The following is a 26,119-nucleotide window of genomic DNA, read 5'->3' as shown; positions in this document are numbered from 1 at the left end:
TTTTCTCCTGTTTTTTAGTTTAAATGGTTGATTTTGGCTTCATGTTGAAGGTATATGGTTTCAGTTCCAGCATTATGTGAAGAGATGCACACCACAATGTGAGCTTGGCAAGCCTAACCTCCCACTAAGTGCCCAACCACAGTAATAACCTCCAAAGTAAACATCTTATACTCACATTCCTAGGCTGGGATTAAGCTGCTGCCATGAGAATGCAAGGCGAACTCATTACCACTGTACTAGCCAGTAGGCTAATGAAACTAAGCAGGATTTTGTTTGCGTGTGGAAAGATGGACACTCAGTGGTATACGGCTAAACCGGCGATAGATCCACACTCGCTCTGTGCTTTTAGGACTATAATTGATTGGTTATCCCCATATGCAGAGTGTAGATTGTGGCCTCCCGTTAGGGCGGATATATATTTTGAGTAGGAAGGTCAAGTTTTCTTCTAGCCAAGAAAATGCCATTGTGTTTGCCGATTGTTAAAGCTTCTGGGTACTGTGTATAATGTTGGCTTGGTCCAGTAGAGAATGCTTAAGGATCAGAGCGAACTTGAATCTATATCAAGGAGTTTGTTCAGGGTTGGTGTTGGAGGCTCTTCGTTGCAGACTGTCAACAATGAGTTTGACCTAAGGAAGGTTTGGCCTTCTTTGCATCTTACAGGTAGGCCCTCGATGTTATTTTTGAGTCAGTAAGTGATCTCAGGGCCAGCAGTATCAGTGATCCCCAACTCCAGGAAGTTGTGAGAAGCTTCAAATATTATTGCTCCCCTCAGGACCCTAGGTCCCTGGATTGTGACTTGAGCCGTATCCTCAAGTCTTGTAAGTGTACCCCAAATGATCTTTTGAGAAGTTTGTCAGACAGACATGTGACTCTCAAGACTGTCTTTTTTCTAGGCTTAGCATCGGCGAAAAGAGTAGGCGAGTTGCAAAGACTCTCTTATGTAATTACGCTACCCATGCTGATGGTTGGAAGTCTCCATTAGTTTTATGCCTGAATTTATGGCTAAAATACAGAACTCATGGGCACATAACCTCAGGTGTGAGGCCTTCTCCATCCCCTCCGTATATGAAGCTGCAGGTGATAATCAAGAGGAGATGCTTTTGCATCCCTTGAGGGCTTGAAGTTCTATCTGATGAGGACTCGACACATGAAGCCAGATTGTTAATGGCTCTTCCTTAGAACTGGATGAACAAAGAAAGGGGTTTCGAAGAACATAATCCATATCTGGCCTTGTGAGACAATCAATAGAGTATACACCTTGAACATTCGGTGAGTTGAGGTACCAGCTTGGATGAGAGTTCACAAAGATTGCTATATCAGTTCAACCTTGGATTTACAAAAGAATTTTGCAGTCAGTTAGGTTATGAAAGCACCAAACATCCGTCAGTCTTCCATTTTAGGGAGAATGTCCAAGTCCCTCAATACTTTTGTACTTGTCCTCTGGTGGCTGCTAAGTTGTGTAGTCAGCTTAGCTTCTACATGGGACAGAAAGCTCACTGTCTATAATAACGTGTCAGTGTGACTCAAGATGAAAGTTAGAGCGACTGGTTCTTCTTTCCATCCCCTTACTTTTAGCTGGAATGGTTGTATCATTACATGCAGGATCAAATATCAATGCTGGTAAGATACACTTTTGAGCGTCATTCTTATTAGACTAAATCTGTAAGTTATAGTTCTCCTCTATCCATTGGTCATCATATGCTATGTATTTCATTCCCTTTTTGGGGAGAAAGATTCCTTCATTGACAGATTACCAGGTATATAACCAAGTACAGGCAGGTCTTATCATCCTACACATCCCTATGTAGGCTGATAGGAGGTTCCTGGAGTCATCTCCTATGCTTCTGTACAGGATCAGAGAGGCTCATATTCCAGGAAAGAAAAAAAAAAAAACAATAATTTTGGCTTTAGGGTGACTTCCTCTCTCTAAGAAACTAATCTTCCTATTATAGAGGATGACAGATTTGTATGCGCATACTGTATACTCCTCAAACAACCTTCCCAATCCTGAGACATAGGTCTAAAGTGAAGAAAAGACCTAGTAGCCTTCACTCTCTACCTTTCATTAAAAAATTCAGCAGCCATTCCAGTTCAGCTGAAGTCATACCCTATTTCTAAGGATTCAGGTTTGTACAGCTAGGAAGAATAAAAATTACTTATTAAGATTGGTTATTTTACTGATTCTTGTGTCTTTTTAGTGACCCGCGTTGTAAATGAATGGGGACCTCAGACACGGGGCAAAGATCCTGGTTCAGTAAACATAAATGCTATCAAGCAAGGTAAGTCTCAGCCTAATTCCTATGACTGTACATTGATTGTTATGAAAATAATGAATTAAGAGTAACATGACTTCATGCATGGTAAAATTCTTCTCGATCTCCCTGTTACATAACTGTAAATTGAAGGTGTACGGAATATGAGTCACAGTTACTGTTTACAGTAAACACGTCATAATTTAAATGCACAACTAAAAATAGTTCATGAGGATTACAAATTCCTTTCTACCTTTGTATAAACCCAACCCTCTTGCATCACCCTGTCTCAGTTTACAGCTTTGGTCTAAGTAAACACTATCTTGTACTAGGAGCATGAGGTTTTAGCAGTTTTTTTTTTTTATCACCAATGCAAATCCTGACTATGTAACACCTGAAAGGTAGTCAGTGCTAAATGCAGATACACCACCAAGAGCAATAGCATCTTTTAATCACCTTACCATAGGTGATTTCATGGAATCTCCTGTGCTAATCTTTAGAAATATTGGTCTGCTTAAGATATCCTCTTAAATGGCAGTAATCACCATTTTTTAAGGTTGCTCATGAGTGACAGAGGCAAGGGACAGAACAATATCTTTGTGTTTTAGTTTAGTACAAATAGATATACATACAGTATTCTTAATAGTGGTGAAGGTAGATAATTTGACAAAAACTCCTCAGTTGTTGGTTGTTAAAATGCACCCAAAATCAATAACAAAGTAAGTATAAAATCAATGATAAACAATATTGAAAATACACCTTTTACTTACATATGTTATCTGTACAAACTAGTTAAGAATAACTATTGTAAATAAAAGTAGTAATTTATTAGCAATGCATTTTATATTAAGTTTCAAATAAAATACAATTTAGTACATTAATTTTTTGAAAAATGGTTTTCATACAATTTTCTGCTCTACAAGTAGATGGTCAGAGGATTATGATCAAAGTTTGAAAGTTATAGAGGAGAAGGGGAAAAGTAGTGTCAGTTGATGAAAGTGGAAATGCTGTATAAACTTTGTGTATTTTATTGCTACTTTTTCAAGGAAAGCATGAGAGAGATAATTTTTCACACATTTCCACATTTCAAAACCACAACTTTTAACTTTCAGTGCCTTTTATTATTATTATTATTATTATTATTACTAGCTACAACCCTTGTAAGGAAAGGAAATATGAAAATAAATAAAAGATATAAGAAGTAATGAATGAAAAATTAAAATAAAATATTTTAAAAACTTACAACATTAAAACTTATTTCATATGTAGACTGTAAAAAGACTTACGTCAGCCTGTTCAACATAAAAACATTTGCTGCAAGTTTAAACTTTTGAAGTTCTGCTGATTCAACTACCCGATTAGGAAGATCATTCCACAACTTGGTCACAGCTGGAATAAAACTTCTAGAATACTTTGTAGTATTGAGCCTCATGATGGAGAAGGCCTGACTATTAGAATCAACTCCATGCTTAGTATAACGAACAGGATGAACTGTCTGGGAAGATCTGAATGTAAAGTATGGTTAGAATTATGAAAAATCTTATGTAACATGCTTCTTTGTCAGCATCTTTTCCAGACAAAGAAGCATGTTACACAAGATTTTTCATAATTCTGACTATCCTTTACATTCAGATCTTCCCAGACAGCTCATGTAAAGGATGGTCAGAATTACGAAAAATCTTATGTAACATGCATGATGAACTAATTGAACGAAGGTGCCAAAGATTAATATCTAGACAGGAATAAGAAATTTAACAGACCTAAATTTTCTGTCCAACAAATTGAGATGAAAATCAGCAGCTGAAGACCAGACAGGAGAACAACACTCGAAACATGGTAGAATTAAAACACTTCAGAATAGGTAGATCACCAAAAATCTTGAAAGACTTTCTCAATAAGCCAAATTTATGTGTACTTGAAGAAGACACAGACCTAATGTGTTTCTAAAAATATTTCCACTCCCTTTCACGTCAGTAGATGTATTTTATCTCCAGCTTTCACGAGTTTTTTCTCTTATTTATGTATATAAAATGGTTATAAAGTATGTTAAATTTTATATCAAAGGAAAAGAAATTTATTCAGGTATTTGACAGAAAATTATAGTTATTTCCTTAATATTTTCTTTGCTAAGATGAGGTGAGTAAAATGTCCCAAGAAATGGCATTGGTGCTTAGTTCCAAATATTTGGGTGAGGGGGTGGCACTCAAAGGGCTAATTCTTATCAGTATAGAATGATTGTCAATTTAATCTTTGATAATACCACAGCCTCCCTCAACTTTCTTCAAATTATTTGGTATATAAAACCTCAACAATTAGTAAAAAAAAAAAAAAAAATTGCATAACCAATGGCATGATGTTAAGAGTCTGAGGCCCAATTGAGGTCACAGATTTCATCCTGATAGCTAAATGGCTTTGGTTGATGAAAAGTATGTTCTTAGAAGCTCATTTTGGTCTGCACTTTCCTAGTTCTAACTAGTGAAAAAATTTGGGCAGCTAAATATATCTTTTAAAGACCAAAACGTAAAACTGGCTGACAGCAAGGAATTGGAGGAATATCCAACTTGAAAGCCACTTCTACAAATCTTAGAAAGGCTATTGCTTTTATATACCAAAATATTAGATATGATAAGGTAGTTTAGAAACATATTCAATTATAAACCGGTATTGAAAGTTAATTGATTAATTACTTGTGTACTGTACTGAATTGTAATCGCTCTTGCTTAGACTTAATCCTAATGAGCTTTATTAGTAGATACAATATTTAGCTTGCTTACTATGTAATATTGAAATACTGTACAGTAATTTTGATATTTCATTTGTTGACTTGTTTACTGTATGCTGTTTTACATGTTATTAAGGATTGAATTAAAAAAATTATAATTTCAGGAAAAAGTACACACAGTAGTAATAATAGTAGCAGAGAAGGATCAGTTGAGAGAGGTAATGGAGTAACTACAAGTGCTACTAGTGGAGTGCATTGTAAAGTGGAATCGATAAAAAAATTACAAGAGGAATATTTACCTCCAGGTAAGAGATTTATATTTCTTTGATTAGTCCTTAGCTCATCATTTATTTGAATGCAAATACTACCACTAATCGATATATGAATACTTTTACATTTTATAGTATATATGTATTTTTAAATATTAAACTTAGCCGGTGAATATATAATAGCTGACGTCTCCGACGGCTCGACAGATTCCAAAAACTCGCGAGCGATCGCCATGAAGGTTGCGGGTGTGCCCACCAGCGCCGACTATCGGCCAGATACCGCATATACTTGTCAATCTCTCCAGTTCTTCTCTGTCGGTCTTGTCGACAAGTTGGTTCCGCTCGCTTTAGACCTCGAGTTTTCGACCGAATTGGTGAAGTACTTTGTTTTGGTTGTTTATTGGCTTTCGCTGTGATGGTGTGTTTCTTCAATTAAACTCTTGAAACCCTTTTTTTGGCTGGTGTTTATTGTTGATGAATTTGGTTTTGACTTGGATTTTCTCTGATTGTTCAAAATGGCTGACCCTTCTCCTGTATATCGCAAGTGTGCGAGGGATTGTAACAAACGTCTTCCCAAGGCCTCTATCGACCCTCATACTGTTTGTTCTAAGTGCCGGGGTAAATCCTGCCAATTAGGAGATCGGTGTGAGGAGTGCGTGGTCTTGTCGGAATTCGAATGGCTTGAGTATGAAAAATATACTCGTAAGCTTGAGAGAGATAGGGTGAGGAGAAGCTCCTCTAGATCTTTGGAATTTTCCTCCTCCCATGCCCCTGAACCTAATCCTTCCCCTGTAGTAGTTGTTCCTGAACCCCCTACTAGCACTCATGAACCGTCCATGCGGGATATGTTTTTAGCGATTCAAGCTTTAGGCGAAAAAGTTGAGTCCTTAGCATCGGACAGAAACCAACTTATGTCAGATGTTAAGTTGTTGAAATGTCAGAGTGGTAAAACAGAAAATCTAAGTGATAAAGTGATAAGTGCGCAAAATGTGTTTAGTGTTGCGACCGAGAGTTCGTCTGTTCGTGCTTGTCGCTCCCCCTAGTCCGAGACCTCTTTCAGGCTCCCCTGCACCAGGGAGAAGTAATGTCGTAGGACTTAAGGGGGCGAGAGGTGTAAACCAACGTACAGACGTTCCCTCTTTGGTATCAGACGTTTCTCGTCAAGATCGTCCTTACCATAAGACGGGTGAGACTAAGTTCTCCTCGTCCTCCGAAGACTTATCGCATAAGAAACCTTGGCGCAAGGTATCTAGACCCTTAAAGCGAAAGTCAGTCCCTTCAGGACAGGTCCAGCGTCCTGGCTGTAGCCATTGGAGCAGCTCTGACCATTTGCAGTCATCGGATGACTTGTTCGCCTGTTAAGCGAAAGCGTAACACGGGGTCCGAGGGTCTCGGTAGAGGCAATGTTTTGCCAACGCAGACGTTACCGACGTCACGGCCCGTTCCGACTCCCGTTGATCCGAAGTGGGTTGTCCTCCGGGACATGCAGTCTAAGCTTGCCTCCCTTATGGAAGAGTATGACTTTGATCAGGTTCACGATGATCCTTTGCTTGCGGGTCGCCAGTGCGCTGAATGTGACTCTGGCCTTCAGCCGCCTAAACGAGTGTTTTCTCGTCCGTTTGACGTTAGTGCTAACGTTTCTAGTGCTTTGAAACGCGATGCTAGTCGTGTGCCTAGTCATTCACGTCAGTCACGTGACATGGATCCCCCTTTGCTACAGTCTCAGACTGACGTTCAGCTGCTGCCGCCGCAGCCCCGCACTGACGTTCGCCGACCGGCTCCGTTGCCTCGACGTGACGTTGAGCGTCTGTCACCGCAGTCGGAAGTTGTTTTGCCTGCTCAGACTCTGCAGTCAATGCAGGTCCGACGTGATGTCGAGCGACAATCAACTTCAGCTGTTGTTGTTGGTCAGTCACAAGACTCTCAGTCCTTTCAGCAGCGACGTGACGTCGTTTCCTCTTCTGCTGCTGCTGCTCCGTTGCTTGTTGACATTGCCTGTCAAGCGTTGCCTCCTCGGCATGTCTCTCCGTATCATGAGACTCGGCAGTTGTCGGACGAAGTTCCGTCGGATGAGGAAGTCGCTGATCCCCTTCCAACTGATATGCCTTTGGGGACTTTGTCAGATGGAGAGGAGCCTAGAGTTGCTCAGCCCTCTCTTGATTTTAAAAAGATCATGCTGATTTTTAAGGAACTGTTTCCTGACCATTTTGTGACTGCTGCTCCTCGTTCGCCTCCATCAGAGTTTACGCTAGGCCTAGCTGCTTCGACGCCGTCGTTTACTAAGCTAGTGCTCTCTCGCTCTTCTAAGAGAGCTTTCCGTTTACTAGGCGACTGGTTGATCACCAGGAGGAGTTTGGGGAAGACGGCCTTTGCTTTCCCCCCTTTTAAACTGGCTTCTAGAGCGAGCGTCTGGTATGACACGGGAGAAGTTCTCGGCTTGGGAGTTCCTGCCTCTGCCCAGGGAGACTTCTCAAGCCTCGTAGACTCTCCCCGTCGCCTGGCCATGAGACGCTCAAAAGTTTGCTGGTCCTCTTCGGACCTTGATCATCTCCTCAAAGGGGTTTATAGGGCCTTCGAAGTTTTTAACTTCTTGGATTGGTTGCTGGGAGCCTTGAGCAGGAAGATCTCTTCGGCCGACCGTGATGTATCCGTGCTAATTATGTCCTGCATGGACAAAGCTATCCGTGATGGCTCTAATGAGCTCGCTGCTACCTTTACGGCAGGAGTCCTTAAGAAGAGGGAGACTCTTTGTTCGTTCCTTTCTGCAGGAGTAACTCCCTGTCAAAGGTCAGAGCTTCTCTTTGCTCCGTTGTCATCTGCCTTGTTCCCTCAGCAGTTGATTAAGGATATCGCAGCTTCTCTGGTGCAGAAGGATACCCACGACTTGATGGCTACGTCAGCGCGTAAGGCTGCTCCTTCATCATCTTATGTCGTTAGACCTAAGCTCGATACTCCAGCAACAAGGTTTATCCCGCCCTTTCGTGGCAGAGCTCCCAGTAAGGGAGGCGCTCGTGCCGATAGTAAGAGAGGCAAGAGGAGAGGATCTAAGTCCTCCCGTGGCAGAGTCTGACTGCCCACGTCCTCAGACAGCGGTAGGGGCCAGACTGAACAACTTCTGGCAGGCCTGGGAGAAGAGGGGTGCAGACCGGGAGTCTGTTTTGTTGCTAAAGGAGGGGTACAAAATACCTTTTGTACGGAGACCTCCTCTAGTAAAAGTCCCTTTAGACCTCTCTCCCAGGTATCGAGAGGAGTCAAAGAGGCAGGCATTACATCTGCAGGTGTCTCAGTTGCTAGAGAAGGGTGCGGTGGTGAAAGTCTCGGACCTTCAATCACCGGGGTTTTACAACCGTCTCTTCCTAGTACCAAAGCTCACAGGAGGTTGGAGGCCGGTGCTGGATGTCAGTGCGCTCAACGTTTTTGTTGTCAAAACAAAATTTACGATGGAGACCACCAAATCCGTTCTAGCAGCGGTCAGAGAGGGAGACTGGATGGTCTCTCTCGACCTGCAGGATGCGTACTTCCACATTCCTATACACCCGGATTCTCAACCATATCTGAGGTTTGTATACAGGAATGTGGTGTACCAATTCCGAGCACTGTGCTTCGGCCTCAGCCCTGCTCCTCTTGTTTTTACGAGGCTCATGAGAAATGTGGCAAAATTTCTACATTTATCGGGGATTCGAGCCTCCCTGTACCTGGACGACTGGCTGCTCAGAGCGTCGTCCCGTCATCGCTGTCTGCAGGACCTTCAATGGACGTTGGATCTTGCAAAGGAGTTGGGACTGTTGGTGAACATAGAGAAGTCTCAGCTGACTCCCTCCCAAACGATTCTCTATTTGGGGATGGAGATTCACAGTCTAGCTTTTCGGGCTTTTCCGTCTGCCACCAGGATAGAGCAAGCCTTGCTCAAAGTCCGCCTCATGCTGAGGAAAGACCATTGCTCTGTGAGAAGTTGGATGAGCCTCCTAGGGACGCTGTCATCCCTGGAACAATTTATCTCTCTAGGGAGACTTCACCTTCGCCCTCTCCAGTTCCATCTAGACTCCCATTGGAACAAGAACAAGACTTTGGAGGCGGTCTCGATCCCGATCTCCAAACCAGTAAAGACGTGCCTGAGCTGGTGGGACAGCAATATAGGTCTTCGAGAGGGTCTGTCCCTGGCAGTCAAGAACCCAAACCATGTGTTATTTTCAGACGCGTCGGATTTGGGTTGGGGAGCGACTCTGGACGGTCTGGAATGTTCGGGTCTTTGGACGACAGATCAGAGGAGCCTTCACATCAACTGCAAGGAGCTGTTGGCTGTTCACTTGGCCTTGACGAGTTTCGAGAGTCTTCTTCGAAACAAGGTGGTAGAAGTGAATGCGGACAACACCACAGCCTTAGCGTACATCTCCAAGCAAGGAGGCACTCACTCCCACACTCTGGTCGTCATCGCAAGGGACCTCCTCATCTGGTCAAAAGATCGTGGCATCTCACTGTTGACGAGGTTCGTCCAAGGGAAATTGAACGTCTTGGCGGACTGTCTCAGTCGGAGAGGTCAGGTGATCCCTACAGAATGGACCCTCCACAAGGACGTGTGCAAGAGTCTTTGGATGACTTGGGGTCAGCCCGCCATAGACCTCTTTGCGACCTCACTGACCAAAAGGCTCCCGACCTATTGCTCTCCAGTCCCAGATCCAGAGGCGGCCCACATAGATGCCTTTCTGTTGGACTGGTCTCACATGAACGCTTACGCATTTCCGCCGTTCAAGATCATCAACAAGGTTTTGCAGAAGTTCGCCTCTCACGAAGGGACAAGGTTGACGTTGGTTGCTCCCCTCTGGCCCGCGAGAGAGTGGTTCACAGAGGTACTTCAATGGCTGGTAGACGTCCCAAGGAGTCTGCCTGTACGGATGGATCTCTTACGGCAGCCCCACGTAAGGAGTCTTCATCAAAGCCTTCCCGCGCTTCGTCTGACTGCCTTCAGACTATCGAAAGACTCTCAAGAGCTCGAGGATTTTCGAAGGAGGCAGCCAGAGCGATCGCGAGGGCTAGGAGATCATCTACTATCAAGGTCTACCAGTTGAAGTGGGAGGTCTTTAGAGAGTGGTGCAAGTCCTCCTCTATTTCCTCTTCCAGTACCTCTGTAGCCCAAATTGCGGACTTTCTCCTGCATCTGAGAAATGTTCGCTCCCTCTCTGCTCCCACTATTAAAGGCTACAGGAGCATGTTGGCGTCTGTTTTCAGACATAGAGGCTTGGATCTGTCAAATAGCAAAGATCTCCAAGATCTCCTTAAGTCCTTCGAGACCTCTAAGGAGCGTCGTATGTCAACTCCCGCTTGGAACTAAGACGTGGTCCTAAGGTTCCTAATGTCAGACAGGGTTGAGCCATTTCATTCAGCCTCCCTGAAGGATCTCACCCTCAAGACGCTTTTTTTGATGTGCTTGGCTTTGGCTAAAAGGGTCAGTGAGATCCATGCTTTTAGTAAGAACATCGGCTTCTCTACGAATAAAGCTACATGTTCGCTTCAACTTGGTTTTTTGGCCAAGAACGAACTGCCGTCTCGTCCTTGGCCTAAATCTTTTGAAATACCTAGTCTGTCAGAAATCGTAGGTAACAAAGTTGAAAGAGTGCTGTGCCCCGTTAGAGCTCTTAAGTTTTACTTAGCTCGAACTAAACCATTACGAGGTGGTTCTGAGGCCTTATGGTGCTCCGTTAAGAAGCCCATGTCTAAAAATGCGTTATCGTACTTTTCTGGGCTTGAACCTGTGCCGGCCAGTGAATAAGCTCCTATTAGCACTTATTCTTAGGTAATTTACTGCTAAATATACCAGAGAAAAAATGTAAAGGAGTGCTAGGTTAACTAGCTCGCTCACCTATTGGTGTCGGTATAAAATTGGGCGTATAATCCAGAGGTCCCGCACTATTTAGATTCATCCACGACAAAGACCCCAATAGAGGAGAGCCGTTCAACCTCACTCGGCACCAGCAACTCTGCATCCGCTCAGAACCCAACTCCTTTTTAGCACGCCTGTATGGTAACCCGCTTTTTTGTGCTCTCGTGTTTTGCCTTATTTTTCTTGGATTATGGCTTCTTCATCGGTTTCCCAGGAGACACCGTCTAAGTTAAGTACCAAACTATGTTTTGCTGTGTTTTGAGCAATCTAGATCGTTTAATATTTAAATTATAGGAGTTTATTCTCTTCGATCATATCGATCTTGCTTGATTCCGCTTACAGTTGGTACTCCTGTTTTGAGAGCTTTTAGTTTCACTCGCGGTGTTACTAAGTGTATTATTTTTATTATTAATTAAATTTTTATATGTTTTATTGTGGATATTCATTATTTAGCGTTTAGAACCCTTGTGGTTCATATTTAGGGCCGATATCAGTTACGTATCGTAGATGGCTTGCCGACCTTCGTTTCTGGGCGGCAATTTTTATTATTTAAGCCATCAGGTTGCTGTCCTTTGGGATTTATTTATTATGTTGCATGCCTTGCCCTAATTTTTTATGTGTATATTCATATATTTTTCAACGCTATTACTTTATAATGAATATTTGTGCTCATTACTCCGTATGATCTGTTTTGGTAGTGTTTGGGGATCGTCAGTTGGTAGCCCTGCTGCTCCGTATCACGTGATCCTCCCCCAAGCTCCCCCTCTCGCTAGGTTGGTGGCTAGGCTTCTCTCCCCCCTCTCCTAGGGGACCGTTGCCTTCCCTCCTTTTAGAGGGGGTAGTTCAGTGTTTATGGACTTTGTCCTCCGGGTGTCCCGGCGGTTTCGTCTCTGTCTAGACGGGTTGGCCACCTTTCAACAGAGTAGGATCCCGGTGCACCCTATTTTATATTCACCTATCACAATTTTATTATGTTATACGAAACCCTCCGGGTTCTGTTGGTGGTTCTTATCTACAGTTCCGCCCCCCTCTTTATTTATAACAGTTTCTATGATTATATATGATTATATATGACAGATCACTATCCCGGAGTTCCTATATATATTGGTTTATGGATGTACTTTTATTTCCCGGCCCGGGGCTTAACCTCGCTCCGGGAAATCAGACACCATGTGTCTTAATTCTTTGTTGCATCCTTCTTTATGATCCCGGCTCGACCGGAATGGATAGTTATACTCTAGTCTTAAGTTAGACTTATGTTTAGGCCTGGGTCCTCCGGACCCACCCCTACTTAAGAGTATCACAGTTAAGCTAGACTTATGTTTAGGCCCGCCCCTACTTAAGAGTATTACAGTTAAGCTCTAGTTTTAAGTTAGACTTATGTTTAGTCCCGGGTCCTCCGGACCCGCCCCTACTTAAGAGAATTACAGTTTCTCATATACTATTCTTTTTATAGATGGTGCATTGTCAGACGACGGCCTGTGCGGCTGTCCTTCACCAGCCTTGTGGCCATACTGTTTGTAGGTCTCACGCCCTCTGCGGAGTTCAGCTGGAAGACATCGTGGTCTGGCACCCTGATAATTGTATGGTCTGTTTTGACCTCATCACCACCCTCGGATCTGATTCGGTGAGTCCCGTTGGCTATGTTATCTTTCTAATTATTTTACCTCTTTTTGGTATACATACACTATTTAGTAAGATCTCTATGGTCTTGAAGGACCTCCTGGAATCTTCCTTTCGGTAATTCCCACTATTATTTCAGGCATCCCCGGAGCAGAAGACTGCGGCTCGGGCCACACTGAAAGTGTGGGTTAGGGGATTTGCCCGGAATGTGAAATCCAAACAGCCTTACGTCCTGTCTGAAGACTACTGTGCATTGATCTACCCTAATGCCAAGTCTTCAGCCGCTGTGGCTAGGCATGTTGCGGCACCCATCATTGCCCACATTGATGCCACTATTGCGGGATTCATAGACCAGGAACAAGATCCGTTGGATGCCCCCGGAGATCTGGAAGACAATGTTGCCTCCATGAACATGGACGTCGAACCTATGTTGTTGGATGATCCGGATGCAGGTAGGGTGGTAAGTGAGGCAGGTGTTACCGGCGCTGAGATTCCTATCCTCAGCCCCGCTCTTTCTTCTTCATCTGATCTCTCTTCTTTCCATGGTCTTTCTGGGGACCGTGATTCGTCTCACCGATCACACCCGGTTCCCCCCAAAGATAAGTCTATATCTAGGACTTTGCCAAAAGCTCGTAAGCCCCACAAGGCTTCCCATAGTTCCAAGTCTAATACGAACCCGTCATCTAAGGCTTCCGGCTCCTCCTCTAAGTCTCACGACCCGGGAGTACAATCCGCCACTTCTGCTCCTAATCCGGGCCTTTCCGAATCAGCCATGCTTCGCATTGTGTCGGAGATGCAAGCTAAGTTGGTGTCGGAAATGCAGGCCAAGATGGACACGATGTTCTCTAACATTGGTCAGAGACTTGGGGCATTAGAGCAGGGTGCTCCGGAGCGAGTTCAAAGCTCTCTCATCCCGGATGCCTCTAAGCTTCCGCCGTTTACCAAGAATAACCCTTGGCGCATGGCTCTTCATTCCCCATTTTCAGACGGGATGTTAACATTGGAAGGTCTTGGCACTCGTCCCCTAGAGGACTTTGAATTCTTTCCTCCTGGTCTCGCATTTCCATTTCATGGTTATGCCAGGCTTACCGAGGAAGCTCTGGTTCGGCTGGATAAGGTCCCCAAAGAGACTGTCATTTTCCCAAAGGAACAAGCCCAATCTGTTTGGGCTAGGTTTCTGAATGATATTGGTTGCACCAATACCATGTTGACGCCTCATAAAAGTTCGTTCACAATGTTCTTAATGGACAAGAATACCGTGACTCCATGCGTCAATAAAGTTGCAGAACTGGCTTTTCAATATGCTCTGGAGGAGAAGCCCTTGCCTCCCATCCGAGAGGTAGACCCGATCTCCCTCCTTCTTCCTTCAGGTAATGAGTGTTGGGACAATGTCCATACCACCTTTACTTCTGGCAAGCTAACAGCCGACTGTGCGTCGGTAATGTTTAGCGAACGGCTTCCCCGTCTCCCGGAATCCCCTATTAAACAGGAGTATGATTCCCGCCTACGTGTTGGTCGAACTTTGAACTTGGCCACGTCTACGGAGTCGATAGCCTTAACTTATGATACTGAGAGTATCTTTAAGTCTCTCAATAAGGCTACTTTGCAGTCGTTATATTTCGATCTACTGTATATGACTTTGCTATTGCCAAACGTAGGTGCCGCAAACACGTCCTGGCTGAGGCGACTATTAGGCACGAGCCTAATAAACTTATCCGGTCCTCTTGCTGGGGTTCAAATCTTTTCCCTGAGGATCTTGTGGAGGAAGTCTTGGCAGAGGCTACTAGGGTTAATCAGAGCCTTAAAACCCGTTGGGGTTTGACTCCTAAGCGGAAATATGATCCCGCAAATTACCAAGCTCGGGGTAGGAAGAAGCTCCGCCCGTATACCTCCACCCAGTTCCGGCAACAGCAGAGTAGTTCGTCTGTTTTCCGTCAGCCTCTTCCTCCATCTCCTGCTGCTCCTGCACAGCCTTCCACCTCTCGGGCTCCTTCATCGGACGACTATGTCACCGTTCTGCTCCCTAAGAGCCAGCTTCCCGGTGCCTCCACCACCTCTCCAGCCTTTAACCAGTCTTATGAGGCTCAAGGCTCTTCCCAGAGTTATAACAGAGGTAGAGGCTACCATCGTGGTTCAAACCAGAACAGAGGTAGAGGTAGATTCTTTCGCAAGGGAAAGAACTTCCGAGGCGGACGTGGAGGCAACTCCTCAAACCAATACTGAAGTGCAGCGGGTAGGGGGGAGGCTTTATGCCTTCCGCAACAAATGGAGGTTCAGTCCCTGGGCTTTCAGTATCATCTCCAAGGGACTGGGATGGAGTTGGATTCAAGGACCTCCACCTCCGAACAGATTTCATCAACATTCCACTCCGGACCTAGTCGAATTTGTCCAGGACCTGTTACAAAAGAACGCCATACAAGAAACGAAACACCTGAAGTTTCAGGGTCGGCTGTTCAGTGTCCCGAAGAAGGATTCGGACAAGAGAAGAGTGATTCTAGACCTATCCCTTCTCAACTTGTCCATTCAATGCGACAAGTTTCGAATGCTTACCGTCTCGCAGGTGCGGACCTTACTTCCCCGTGGGGCCGTCACCACCTCTATCGATCTTACAGACGCCTATTATCACGTCCCGATAGCGAGACACTTCCGTCCGTATCTAGGCTTCCGCCTAGGGGACAAAAATTACTCCTTCAAGGTGATGCCCTTTGGGCTCAACATCGCCCCAAGGATCTTCACAAAGTTAGCAGAAGTTGCTGTTCAGGAACTCAGAAATCAAGGGATTCAAGTAGTAGCCTATCTGGACGACTGGCTCATTTGGTCAGACACCTCCCAAAATTGTCTAAAAGCCACTCACAGAGTCATCCAATACCTTCAATCTCTAGGCTTCCAGATCAACTTCAAGAAGTCCCGTCTTCTTCCGAAATCAAAGTTCCAATGGCTCGGCCTGCAATGGGATCTTATATCTCATACTCTGTGTCTTCCCAAACCCAAGAGGTTAGAGATTGCAATGAACACCAAACGCTTTCTCAAAGACAAAGTAAGTTCCAGACGACTCCAAGAGAGGATCCTAGGGTCCCTTCAATTTGCTTCAGTGACGGATCTACTTCTGAAGGCAAAATTGAAAGATATCAATCGTGTCTGGCGTTCGAGGGCGAACCGGAAGCTCCGGGACAGGAAAGTCCGCCTTCCTCCCATTCTCCGGGAAAGACTTCTACCTTGGACAAGGGCCAACAATCTGTCAAAGTCAGTTCCCCTTCGATTTCCGCCTCCGAAGTTAATCATTCACACGGACGCATCCCTATCAGGTTGGGGAGGCTATTCTCAGCTCAGGAAAGTTCAAGGTCTTTGGTCTCCCTTATTCCGCCAATTTCACATCAATGTGCTGGAGGCCATGGCAGTTCTTCTAACCCTGAAACGTCTCGCTCCACCCAAGAGACAACACCTTCGTCTGGTTCTCGACAGCGAAGTGGTGGTCCGCTGCCTCAACAGAGGCGGATCAAAATCAGGGCCTCTGAACCATGTTCTAGTAGCCATATTCTCCCTAGCAGCCTCGAACCATTGGCATCTTTCAGCTGTCCACCTGGCGGGAGTCCGGAACGTAGTGGCAGACGCCTTGTCCCGGACCTCCCCTCTAGAATCGGAATGGTCACTCGATCTAAAGTCATTCCGGTGGATTCTCTCTCGGGTTCCGGGTCTCCAAGTGGACCTCTTCGCCACGGAGTCCAACCACAAGTTGAGAGTATATGTGGCTCCCAATCTAGACCCTCAGGCCTACGCCACAGACGCTATGTCACAGAATTGGGACATCTGGGAAAGGATTTATCTCTTTCCCCCGGTGAATCTTTTACTGAAAGTCCTAGACAAGCTGAGATCCTTCAAGGGACGAGTAGCCTTGGTCGCACCCAACTGGCCCAAGAGCAATTGGTATCCTCTCCTGCGAGAGTTGAGACTACATCCTCACCCGATACCCAATCCGGTTCTGTCTCAGATAGTACAAACACGCGTTGTGTACGCTTTCTCAAACATTCAGAGCGCCCTAACTTTATGGACTTCATGAAGTTTGCGGCCATGCATGGTGCCAATATCGATCCTCAAAACACCCTGTTCCTAGAATCAGATAAACGGGATTCCACCATCCGCCAATATGATTCTGCGGTTAAAAAGTTGGCTAAATTTTTGATAGACTCAGACGTACACTGTATGAACTTGAACCTTACAGTCACTTTCTTTAGAACTTTATTAGAATCAGGTCTGGCAGCCAATACTATCACCACTATTAAATCTGCCTTGAAAAAGATATTCCTAGTGGGTTTTAACATAGACTTAACCGACTCTTTGTTAGCTTCAATTCCGAAAGCCTGTGCCAGACTGAAACCGGTTACTCGTCCTACCCCGGTTACCTGGTTCCTTAATGATGTACTCAAATTGGCTTCTGATACCATTAACAGTTCTTGTGATTACATTCCCCTTCTCAGGAAAACACTTTTCCTGGTGAGTTTGGCTTCCGGGGCAAGAATTTCTGAACTGGCAGCTTTGTCAAGAGACCCGGGTCATATTGAGTTCCTTCCTTCGGGAGAGGTCCTTCTTTCACCTAACAAATTCTTTTTAGCTAAGAACGAAGACCCTCAGAACAGATGGTCCTCCTGGAAAATTGTTCCCCTCACGCAAGATCCGTCTCTGTGCCCTGTTACTACTCTTAGGTCTTATTTATCCCGGACCTCCTCTAACTCCTCGGGGCCTCTATTCGTTAGAGAACAAGGCGGTACCATTACCATTAAAGGGATCAGGCAACAAATTTTGTATTTTATTAAACAAGCTAGCCCTGACTCTTTTCCTCTTGCACATGATATCAGAGCGGTTGCTACTTCGGTGAACTTTTTTCACCACATGAATTTTACGGATCTTTCCAGGTATACAGGGTGGAAGTCACCCTCAGTGTTCAAGAAACACTACCTTAAACATTTGGAAGCCCTTAAATTTCCTACAGTAGCTGCAGGGAGCGTAGTTACCCCCAGGTAACTCATATGTTAATTCCTTGTTATTTTATCTCTCCCCCTTACCTGCCTCATTTATACCCTATTTGTATTCGTTGGTTTCGCACCTGATTACTATTATTATATTTTAAAATTTTTGACTCCTGAGTATCTGTATATATCATCACTCACGGCATTATTATACCTTACCTTTTTTGGTCAATTGTTCTACCAAGTGGATTTATGTTCTTTTTAAGATACCCTTATAGCTGTTTTTGGCACTCATCTCTGATTAAAGCAACTTGTATTTCCCTTATGTTTATGTTTTTCCTTTATTTTGCAAGTTTGGTGACATTTCTCTTGTATATATTCACTGGCCGGCACAGGTTCAAGCCCAGAAAAGGGATTTTGACGTAGGAAAAATCTATTTCTGGGCGAGGGACCTGTGCCGCCCAGTGAACCCTCCCAGCTCCTCTCCCTTGGAGTCCCCAAACTTTGGGTGCTAAGGAGTTGGGTTCTGAGCGGATGCAGAGTTGCTGGTGCCGAGTGAGGTTGAACGGCTCTCCTCTATTGGGGTCTTTGTCGTGGATGAATCTAAATAGTGCGGGACCTCTGGATTATACGCCCAATTTTATACCGACACCAATAGGTGAGCGAGCTAGTTAACCTAGCACTCCTTTACATTTTTTCTCTGGTATATTTAGCAGTAAATTACCTAAGAATAAGTGCTAATAGGAGCTTATTCACTGGGCGGCACAGGTCCCTCGCCCAGAAATAGATTTTTCCTACGTCAAAATCCCTTTATTAGACTTTTAATCCGGGAGGCACATTCTCATTTAAATGAGAAAGATCGTTGTTTGCTTAAGGTCAAGACGCACGAAGTGAGAGCGATAGCAACTTCGGTGGCTTTTAAGCAAAACAGGTCTCTTCGAAGTATTATGGACGCGACCTTTTGGAGGAGCAAGTCGGTGTTCGCTTCATTTTACTTAAAAGACGTCCAGACTCTTTATGAGGACTGCTACACCCTGGGTCCATTAGTTGCAGCGAGTGCAGTAGTGGGTGAGGGTTCTACCACTACATTCCCTTAATCCCAATATCCTTTTAATCTTCTCTTGAAATGTTTTTAATCTTGTCTTGGGTTGTACGGAAGACTAGGAAGTCTTTCGCATCCTTTTTTATTTGGTGGGTGGTCAAATGTTGTTTCTTGAGAGCGCCCAGATTAAGGGTATTGATGAGGTCCTGTTATAGGGGTGTTCGCCCTGGATATAACAGCTCCTGGGAGTCTTTTAGCATCCTGAGAGGATGGCTGGGCTTCGTGAGGAAAGCGGACTAATGAGGCAGAGTAATCGTCAGAGTCAGCTTCCTTGCCAGATACCTATACTTTTGGTTTTTTATGAAATATTTGTCAAAAAACTCTTGAGCATATACGCCTTTATTGTATTAATACTGGTCTCTACCCACCACCATGGGTGTGAATCAGCTATTATATATTCACCGGCTAAGTTTAATATTTAAAAATGATATTTTCCTTATAAAATAAATTTTTTAATATACTTACCCGGTGAATTTATAAATTAAAGGCCCTCCCTTCCTCCCCGATAGAGACCCAGCGGACTGAGAAGAACTGGAGAGATTGACAAGTATATGCGGTATCTGGCCGATAGTCGGCGCTGGTGGGCACACCCGCAACCTTCATGGCGATCGCTCGCGAGTTTTTGGAATCTGTCTAGCTGTCGGAGACGTCAGCTATTATATATTCACCGGGTAAGTATATTCAAAAATTTATTTTATAAGGAAAATATCATATCAAAACAAAGTTCCTTTAAACTTGTAAGAAGCACTTGGTATTTGGATAGCTTCTTGCATATCTATCTAGAAAATCTTTTTTCATCAACTGGCGATTAACTATTTCTGGCGTTTGAGAACATGCTTCACATTATCGACACATAACTGTAATTGGTTTGGGTAAAGATCATTTTCATGAGAGGAGTCTAATTTTTTTTTCGTCATTTAAAGCTTGATGGGTATAATTTTTAATAACCAGTTTCTATAAAGTAAAATGAATAATGAAAAAAAAATTGCAATTAAGACAAATATTGTAGAACAAAAGATTATAATTTTGCTGTACAAAAATAAAAAAAAACCAAGATATTGTACACCATACAATTTTTAGAGCCATACAAAACTAAACTAAATTGACCATTGTATGATGGATTTTTACTGCTGTTTATGATTTTTCCATCAGTTTTTACTGCATAGTTACACTAATAATAGTGAAAGGAACACTCATGGATAACATGTCGAGGGTATCATTTCCTAGAAATACTTTGGAGTTTTCAACACTTTTCTTGAAAGTAGAAAAGTACTTTAGTACTGTACTCATATTATGTTTGCACCAGCTGTGTTTTCAGGCTATTACATACAAGTGAATTAGAATAAAAAAACCAATTTCATCTGCTTATGCAAAGGTACATGTTTATTACCCTGTTAAGCGTCCCCTGGGACTACCTCGCTGCTAATGTACTGTCATGCTTTTTTGCAGTTAGTGGTCATTTCACTAATGATAGTTTTTCAAAGTTAATATTAATTTTCATGCTTATAATTTGTATTTATAGTTAAATGTAGGAATATTGATTAAATAACGGAATAAAAAACTGTTAGTACTCCAATTATTTTATTTCAAAAGGCTACATAATACAGAATGAAAAATATTTTACATCTATGCATTATTATTCTTTTGTTATCATTTTAGACTGCTCTCTTAATATTTCATTTATTCTATCTAAAGAAATACGCCTCTTTAGGGAACTCAATGTGAAAGAAGGAAAACAAATTAACCTCTCAAACACCCGAAGCGCACTGAAAGGAAACCAGACTGTATCAGTTGTCTAACGTCAAGCGACCTTCAGAAAAGTTACCAGACACCATAAAGTTTCCATTTACAGCTTACATATGCTGAGTGTTGCCAAGTGGTGTTCCTATGCTTACTATACGAGTAAACATATTACGACTTGAAACGTGCATTTAAAGTCATGAACGTAATATCCCATTGAAAGCAGTACAGAGTAGATCGTGGTAAACATATTATTACATGGTTGACGTTTAACTACACTATTATGTAAGCTCATAGATTTATTTTATGTAATTGTTTACTGTATAACTCTATGTAAATATTTCTTAGGTATAGAGGAAAGACTGATAAATTTGGAGAATCATTTGAAGATAAATTCTAATGGTCCAATTCCTCGTGATGTTTATGCCAGACTTAAAGCAGTAGAAGACAGAGTTCTACGTTTGGAAGCAATATCACCAGAATACTTTCACCCAAAGGTTAGTTTGCCTTATTGTACATTGCCTGAAGTTTAGTCTTAATTTTTACGCATAGTGTCCCAATTGTGTTTAAATTTTTGCAATGTACTGAAATATATTCCCATGTTTTACATTAGGGTTAAACTTGATTCACTCTTGATTTAAATAAAAAAATATTTTGTGGGTGGACCACCATTACCAGGTCTGGTAACCTCGCAATCATGCAGGCAAATAGTCTTGAGTGTTCATTTTGGAGTAAACATATTTCTATTTAGTGGTCTTGCAGTGGTTGTGCATGACAGCCACTTTAGAAGCAACCAATTTTGGCCAAGACTACCATCAAAGTATGGGATGGTGTGCATGTTTTGTAGTAAACAAAAATCACAAGTCATTTCTAATTTAGGACTACAGCAAGTAGATACTAGTGTGATTGATTGCCGACTTTAATAAATATGAGTTTGTAAGTTACTCAGTACAGTAATATTTTCGCTATTGCGGGTATTACATTCCAGGGTACACCATTTTCCAAGTCATTATATAGTAATTTCATCAGATTTGAAAGCACAAAAGAATAAAAGAATTTTAAATATCACAAATTTCAAGTAATTTGTATTTTTCCTAACAGTACTTACCTCGAACTACTTTCTTAGGAGTATCTGGGATTCTCCTCCCAACCAACCAGAATTTTGTGTAGTTTCCCCTATCTCCATTTTCTATAGTGGGTCCCTCTGTGGCGGATGGATACTCGCCCTGAGGCAGCGTGCGAGAGCATGGAGCTAGGTCTCAGTCACCGGTAAGCTTTTGATAATTATGGTATCGAACTCCTGTAAGACACTCGGTAAAGGATGGGCGGGCAATAACCCGAAAGTAGTTCAAGGTAAGTACTGTTAGGAAAAATACAAATTACTTAAAATTTGTGATTTGTTCCAACACAGAGAACTTACCTCGAACCACTTTCTTAGGAGACTTACACCTTAGGAGGCGGGGGTGGTCTTACAGACCGAGAGACCTGCTGGATATTAAGTAATTGAACCTAAATAAGAGGCTAGGTTCTGCAGACAATCAAACGAGATATGAGACTTGGTGAGAACTACGCAAAAAACTATCTAGTGTCTAAGTAACTCACCTCTGTAAAAATCTCCGGACATGGGCGTCTCCAACGAACGATTCTCACATGGGAGGAGGAAAGGTAAAAGAGAATTGAGGGGAAGCAGGAGTAAGGGGGAATAGTAAGGAAGGAACTTGTGTCGCTTGGAATTGCTTCCCACGGGCTTCCCCGGGTCTTCAACCTTAGACCTGTTGGAGCGCGGAAATGACTGGGCCGATGGAGAAGGAGTCCAGAGACTTCCTTGTACAGTCCTTCAGGTAGTGGGCCATAAACGTGGACTGCCTGGACCATGTACCCGCCTTCAGGATCTGGCCCACCGCCATGTTCTTATCGAAGGCTAGTGACGTGCTCAGACCCCTAATATCATGGGGGCGCGGTCTACCCGGCACCGAGGATCCGTCACTGTCATAGGCTCTCTTTATGACTTGACGCAACCAGAAGGAGAGGGTGTTCCTGGACACTGCCTTCTTTACTGGGCCCGAGGAGACAAACAGGCTCTTAATCCCAGGGCGAAGTCTGGCTGTCCTTTCCAGGTATTTCCTAACTTCCCTGACTGGGCATAGCAATAAATCCCCTGGATTGTCTGACCACGGAATCGCTGGAACCGAAAAGCCCTCAAACCTAGGGTCCCAAAACGCGGGGTTCTGCGTTTTGGCTACGAAATCAAGCAAGAACTTGAAACTCAAATCTTTCCACCCTTTCGAGTGCGGAACCTCGTGCGACAACCTGTGGAGCTCACTAACTCGTTTAGCAGAGGCCAGGATGAGGAGGAAGACTGTCTTGAGGGTTGTCTTTGTCAAGGATGTTCCTGAGGGGTTCAAAGGGTGGTCTAGAAAGGGTCTTGAGAACTGGCAACGTCCCACTGCGGCACTCTAGAGGAACGGGGAGAACACGATTGTTCGAAGCTCTTAATGAGCATTGAGATCTGCCGGGAATCTCCTAGATCGAGTCCCTTGAGGAGAAAGACCTGACCCAATGCGGCTTGGACACCCTTAATGGCCGGGATAGAAACTCCTAGGTCGTCTCTCAGGTGTACTAGGAAGTCCGCTACCTTATGAATGGAGGCATCCAGCGGCCTGAGGTTCTGGGAGGCGCACCATTTCGTGAAAGTGGCCCATTTAGCTTGAAAACCGAGACTGAGGATCGTCTCAGATATCCCGACATTCTCGTGACGGTCTTAGACGAGTATACCTCCTTCCTCAGGAGACGCTCGATAACCTCCACGCGTGTAGGCGGAGGGACCGAGGGTTTTCGTGAAACTTCTTGAAGTGGGGCTGACGGAGGAGGTCTTCTCTGTCCGGAAGCGGCCAGGGTGGAAGGACCACCAGTTCCTTTAGGTCCGCGAACCACTCTCTCCCCGGCCAAAAGGGCGCTACCAAAGTCATCCGCAGGTTCTTCGCACGTCTGACTCTGTTGAGGACCTGTCTGAGGGTCCCAAAGGGAAGGAAGGCATAAATGTCGAGGCCGTCCCAAGTGTGTTGGAAGGCGTCCTCGAACGCCGCTGCTGGGTCTGGCACTGGAGAACAGAACACAGGGAGCTGGGCGTTGAGCTTTGTGGCGAAGAGGTCCATCACCGGCTATCCCCATCTCAGGATGATTGTCTGGGCCACTTCTGGGTGTAGGGACCACTCCTACCCTACTACTTGGCCCACCCTGCTGAGGCCGTCGGCTAGGACGTTCCTCTTCCCTGGAATGAACCTGGCCGTGAGCTCGATGTGTTCCTTTTCGGCCCATTCTAGGATCTTTGCCGTGAGATCGCACAGCTCCCTCGACTTTAGCCCTCCTTGCTTTTTCACGTAGGCTACCACAGTGGCGTTGTTGAACATTAGCGCCACCGTGTTCCCCCGGAGAAGGTGGACTAATTCTACGCACGCTCTTTGAACCGCCAGCAGTTCCAGGACGTTTATATCAAAGTTCTTTTCCTCGGGGAACCACCTTCCCTTAGCTGATTCGTCGAGAAGATGGGCTCCCCACCCCTCCTTCGATGCGTCCATGAAGAGCAACACCTCCGGAGGAGCGGTCGCGAACGGCATTCCTTTGAGGGTGTTCGCCCTGTCGGACCACCATTTCAGGGTTTCCTTCGTCTCCGGGGACACTGTGACTAACTTGTGCGGGGACTCCCCCGGGGACCAGAGTTCTTTCAGGTTCTACTGAACCGCCCTTAGCTTGAGTCTCCCCCGAGGGACTAACTTCTCTAACGATACCAGGTGGCCCACCAGCCTCTGCCAGTCTTTGGCTCTCCTTGGGAGGCCCGATAGGAAGGGGAGAATTATTCGGTCCAGATTTTCTAGCCTCTCTGAGGAGGGGAAGGTCCTCCCCAACTTGGAGTCTAGGACCATCCCCAGGTAAGTCATCCTGGTGGAGGGGATCAACTGTGACTTTTCTAAGTTGATGGTGATCCCCAAGTCCTTGCAGAACCGTAGAAGCTTCGCACCTTGCTCCTTCAGTACTTCCTCTGAGGCTGAAAGCAACAACCAGTCGTCTAGGTACCGGATCAGGCGGATCCCCTGCTCGTGAGCCCAGACTGACACTGTTGTGAAGACCTGAGGAGCTGTCGACAGCCCGAAGCATAGGGTTCTGAACTGCAACGACTGGGAACCCCACTTCACCCTTAGGAACTTCCTGCTGGAGGGGTGGACAGGGATCTGAAAATACGCGTCCTTGAGGTCCAGCGACATCATGAAGTCTCCTTCCCTCAAGGCTGCCATCACCGACTTCGGGGTGTCCATCTTGAAGTCGGTCTTGCATATGAACTTGTTGGGGGCTGAGAGGTCTATGACCGGCCTCCAACCCCCTGTCGCCTTCTCCACCAGGAAGAGCCTGCTGTAGAACCCCGGGGAGGGGTCCTTGACTAGTTCTAATGCCCCTTTGGTGAGCATGGCCGACACTTCTTGTAACGCCGCCTTCTTCAAGGAGTCCTTGGGAGCCAACCACTCCGCCCGTTGGTCGGGGATTAGAGGGGGCGGATCTGCCAGGAAGGGAACTCTGTACCCGTCCCTCAGGACTGCCACGGACCGTGGATCTGCTCTGTTGTCCCACCGTGCTTCCCAAGAACGTTTGAGGCATCCCCCTACCTGAGGCTTCGGCAGGAGTTGGGGGCCCTCTCTCCCTACCTTCTCCTGGAGGCGCGGCTCGAGCGTCCTCTCCTGGAGTTGGAGTAGTTAGGCCTAAAGGAGGCCTGCGGAGTCGTGCTTCCCCTACGGGGGGGATGCGAGGCTTGACGCCAGGAAGACGAAGGGGAGTCTCGTCTGGGTTGTGCTGCCGAGGAGTGGGGACCGTCCGGAGCAACCCCTATGTGCGTTGGACGTCTTGTTGCAGGGGGCCTGGACTCTCCTGCCTCCTTGATTTTCCTTACCCTCTCTATAGCTTCTTCCACTGCCTTCAGGGGGAAGACGGAGTCGCCCCACACCAGGAAGTTCGTCAGGCACTTCGCTTCCCTCTCGGGTAGCCTACGGATCAATTTATTGAGAACGGTGTCTCTCTTCCGTAAGACCCAGTTGGCCGTCTGCGTGAGGGACTGGAAGGTGAGGAATTTCATTGCCTTTCCCCCTAAGCAGATTAGTTCTTGGAATAAGGTTTGATTTTCAGGCACTGTCAGATCATGGGACGACTGAAAACCTACTAGGGTACACGCCCACCAGTCCAGCTATGACGTGACATTCACTATGTCCTGGGCCGTGTCTTCCATCATCGCGGGCTCTGCTGGGGAAAAGCACACTGGGGTGGCGGAGGCCCTGTCTTCCGCACTGCCCTGGTTAAGTGTGGCTATCGCCGCTTCGACTGCGCGGGGTCCCGCGCGCCGCCCGTCAGGGACGTAAAACCGCTTCTGGGTCCTTATCCCCGGACGCAGCTTGAAGGACCCTTGGGCCCTGAGAGAGTCTGCTTGACCCGCGACGTACCTGTCCACGTGGTCCATCCCCAATTTAACGTCTGGGGCCAAAGGAAGAGTTAGGGACGGCTTTTGTTGGACGGGGTTGTAGACTAA

At 45.2% G+C, this 26,119-nt stretch overlaps 1 protein-coding gene across 2 annotated transcripts in view; it reads left to right on the top strand.

The window, feature by feature from the left end:
- Mocs2B (Molybdenum cofactor synthesis 2B) overlaps positions 1 to 26,119 on the top strand; it is a 148,116-nt gene that overhangs the window by 106,681 nt on the left and 15,316 nt on the right. For both annotated transcript variants that reach the window (XM_068362975.1, XM_068362976.1), the window contains exons 8-10: positions 2,199 to 2,279; positions 5,139 to 5,279; positions 20,899 to 21,047. In XM_068362975.1, the coding sequence (XP_068219076.1) occupies positions 2,199 to 2,279; positions 5,139 to 5,279; positions 20,899 to 21,047 (371 nt within the window). The remainder of the gene's footprint in view (positions 1 to 2,198; positions 2,280 to 5,138; positions 5,280 to 20,898; positions 21,048 to 26,119) is intronic.

Source organism: Palaemon carinicauda, chromosome 39, assembly GCF_036898095.1.
Source record: "Palaemon carinicauda isolate YSFRI2023 chromosome 39, ASM3689809v2, whole genome shotgun sequence".
NCBI lineage: Eukaryota > Metazoa > Arthropoda > Malacostraca > Decapoda > Palaemonidae > Palaemon > Palaemon carinicauda.
Note: the sequence above shows the minus strand (reverse complement) of the source record. Positions and strands in the feature narration are given on the sequence as shown.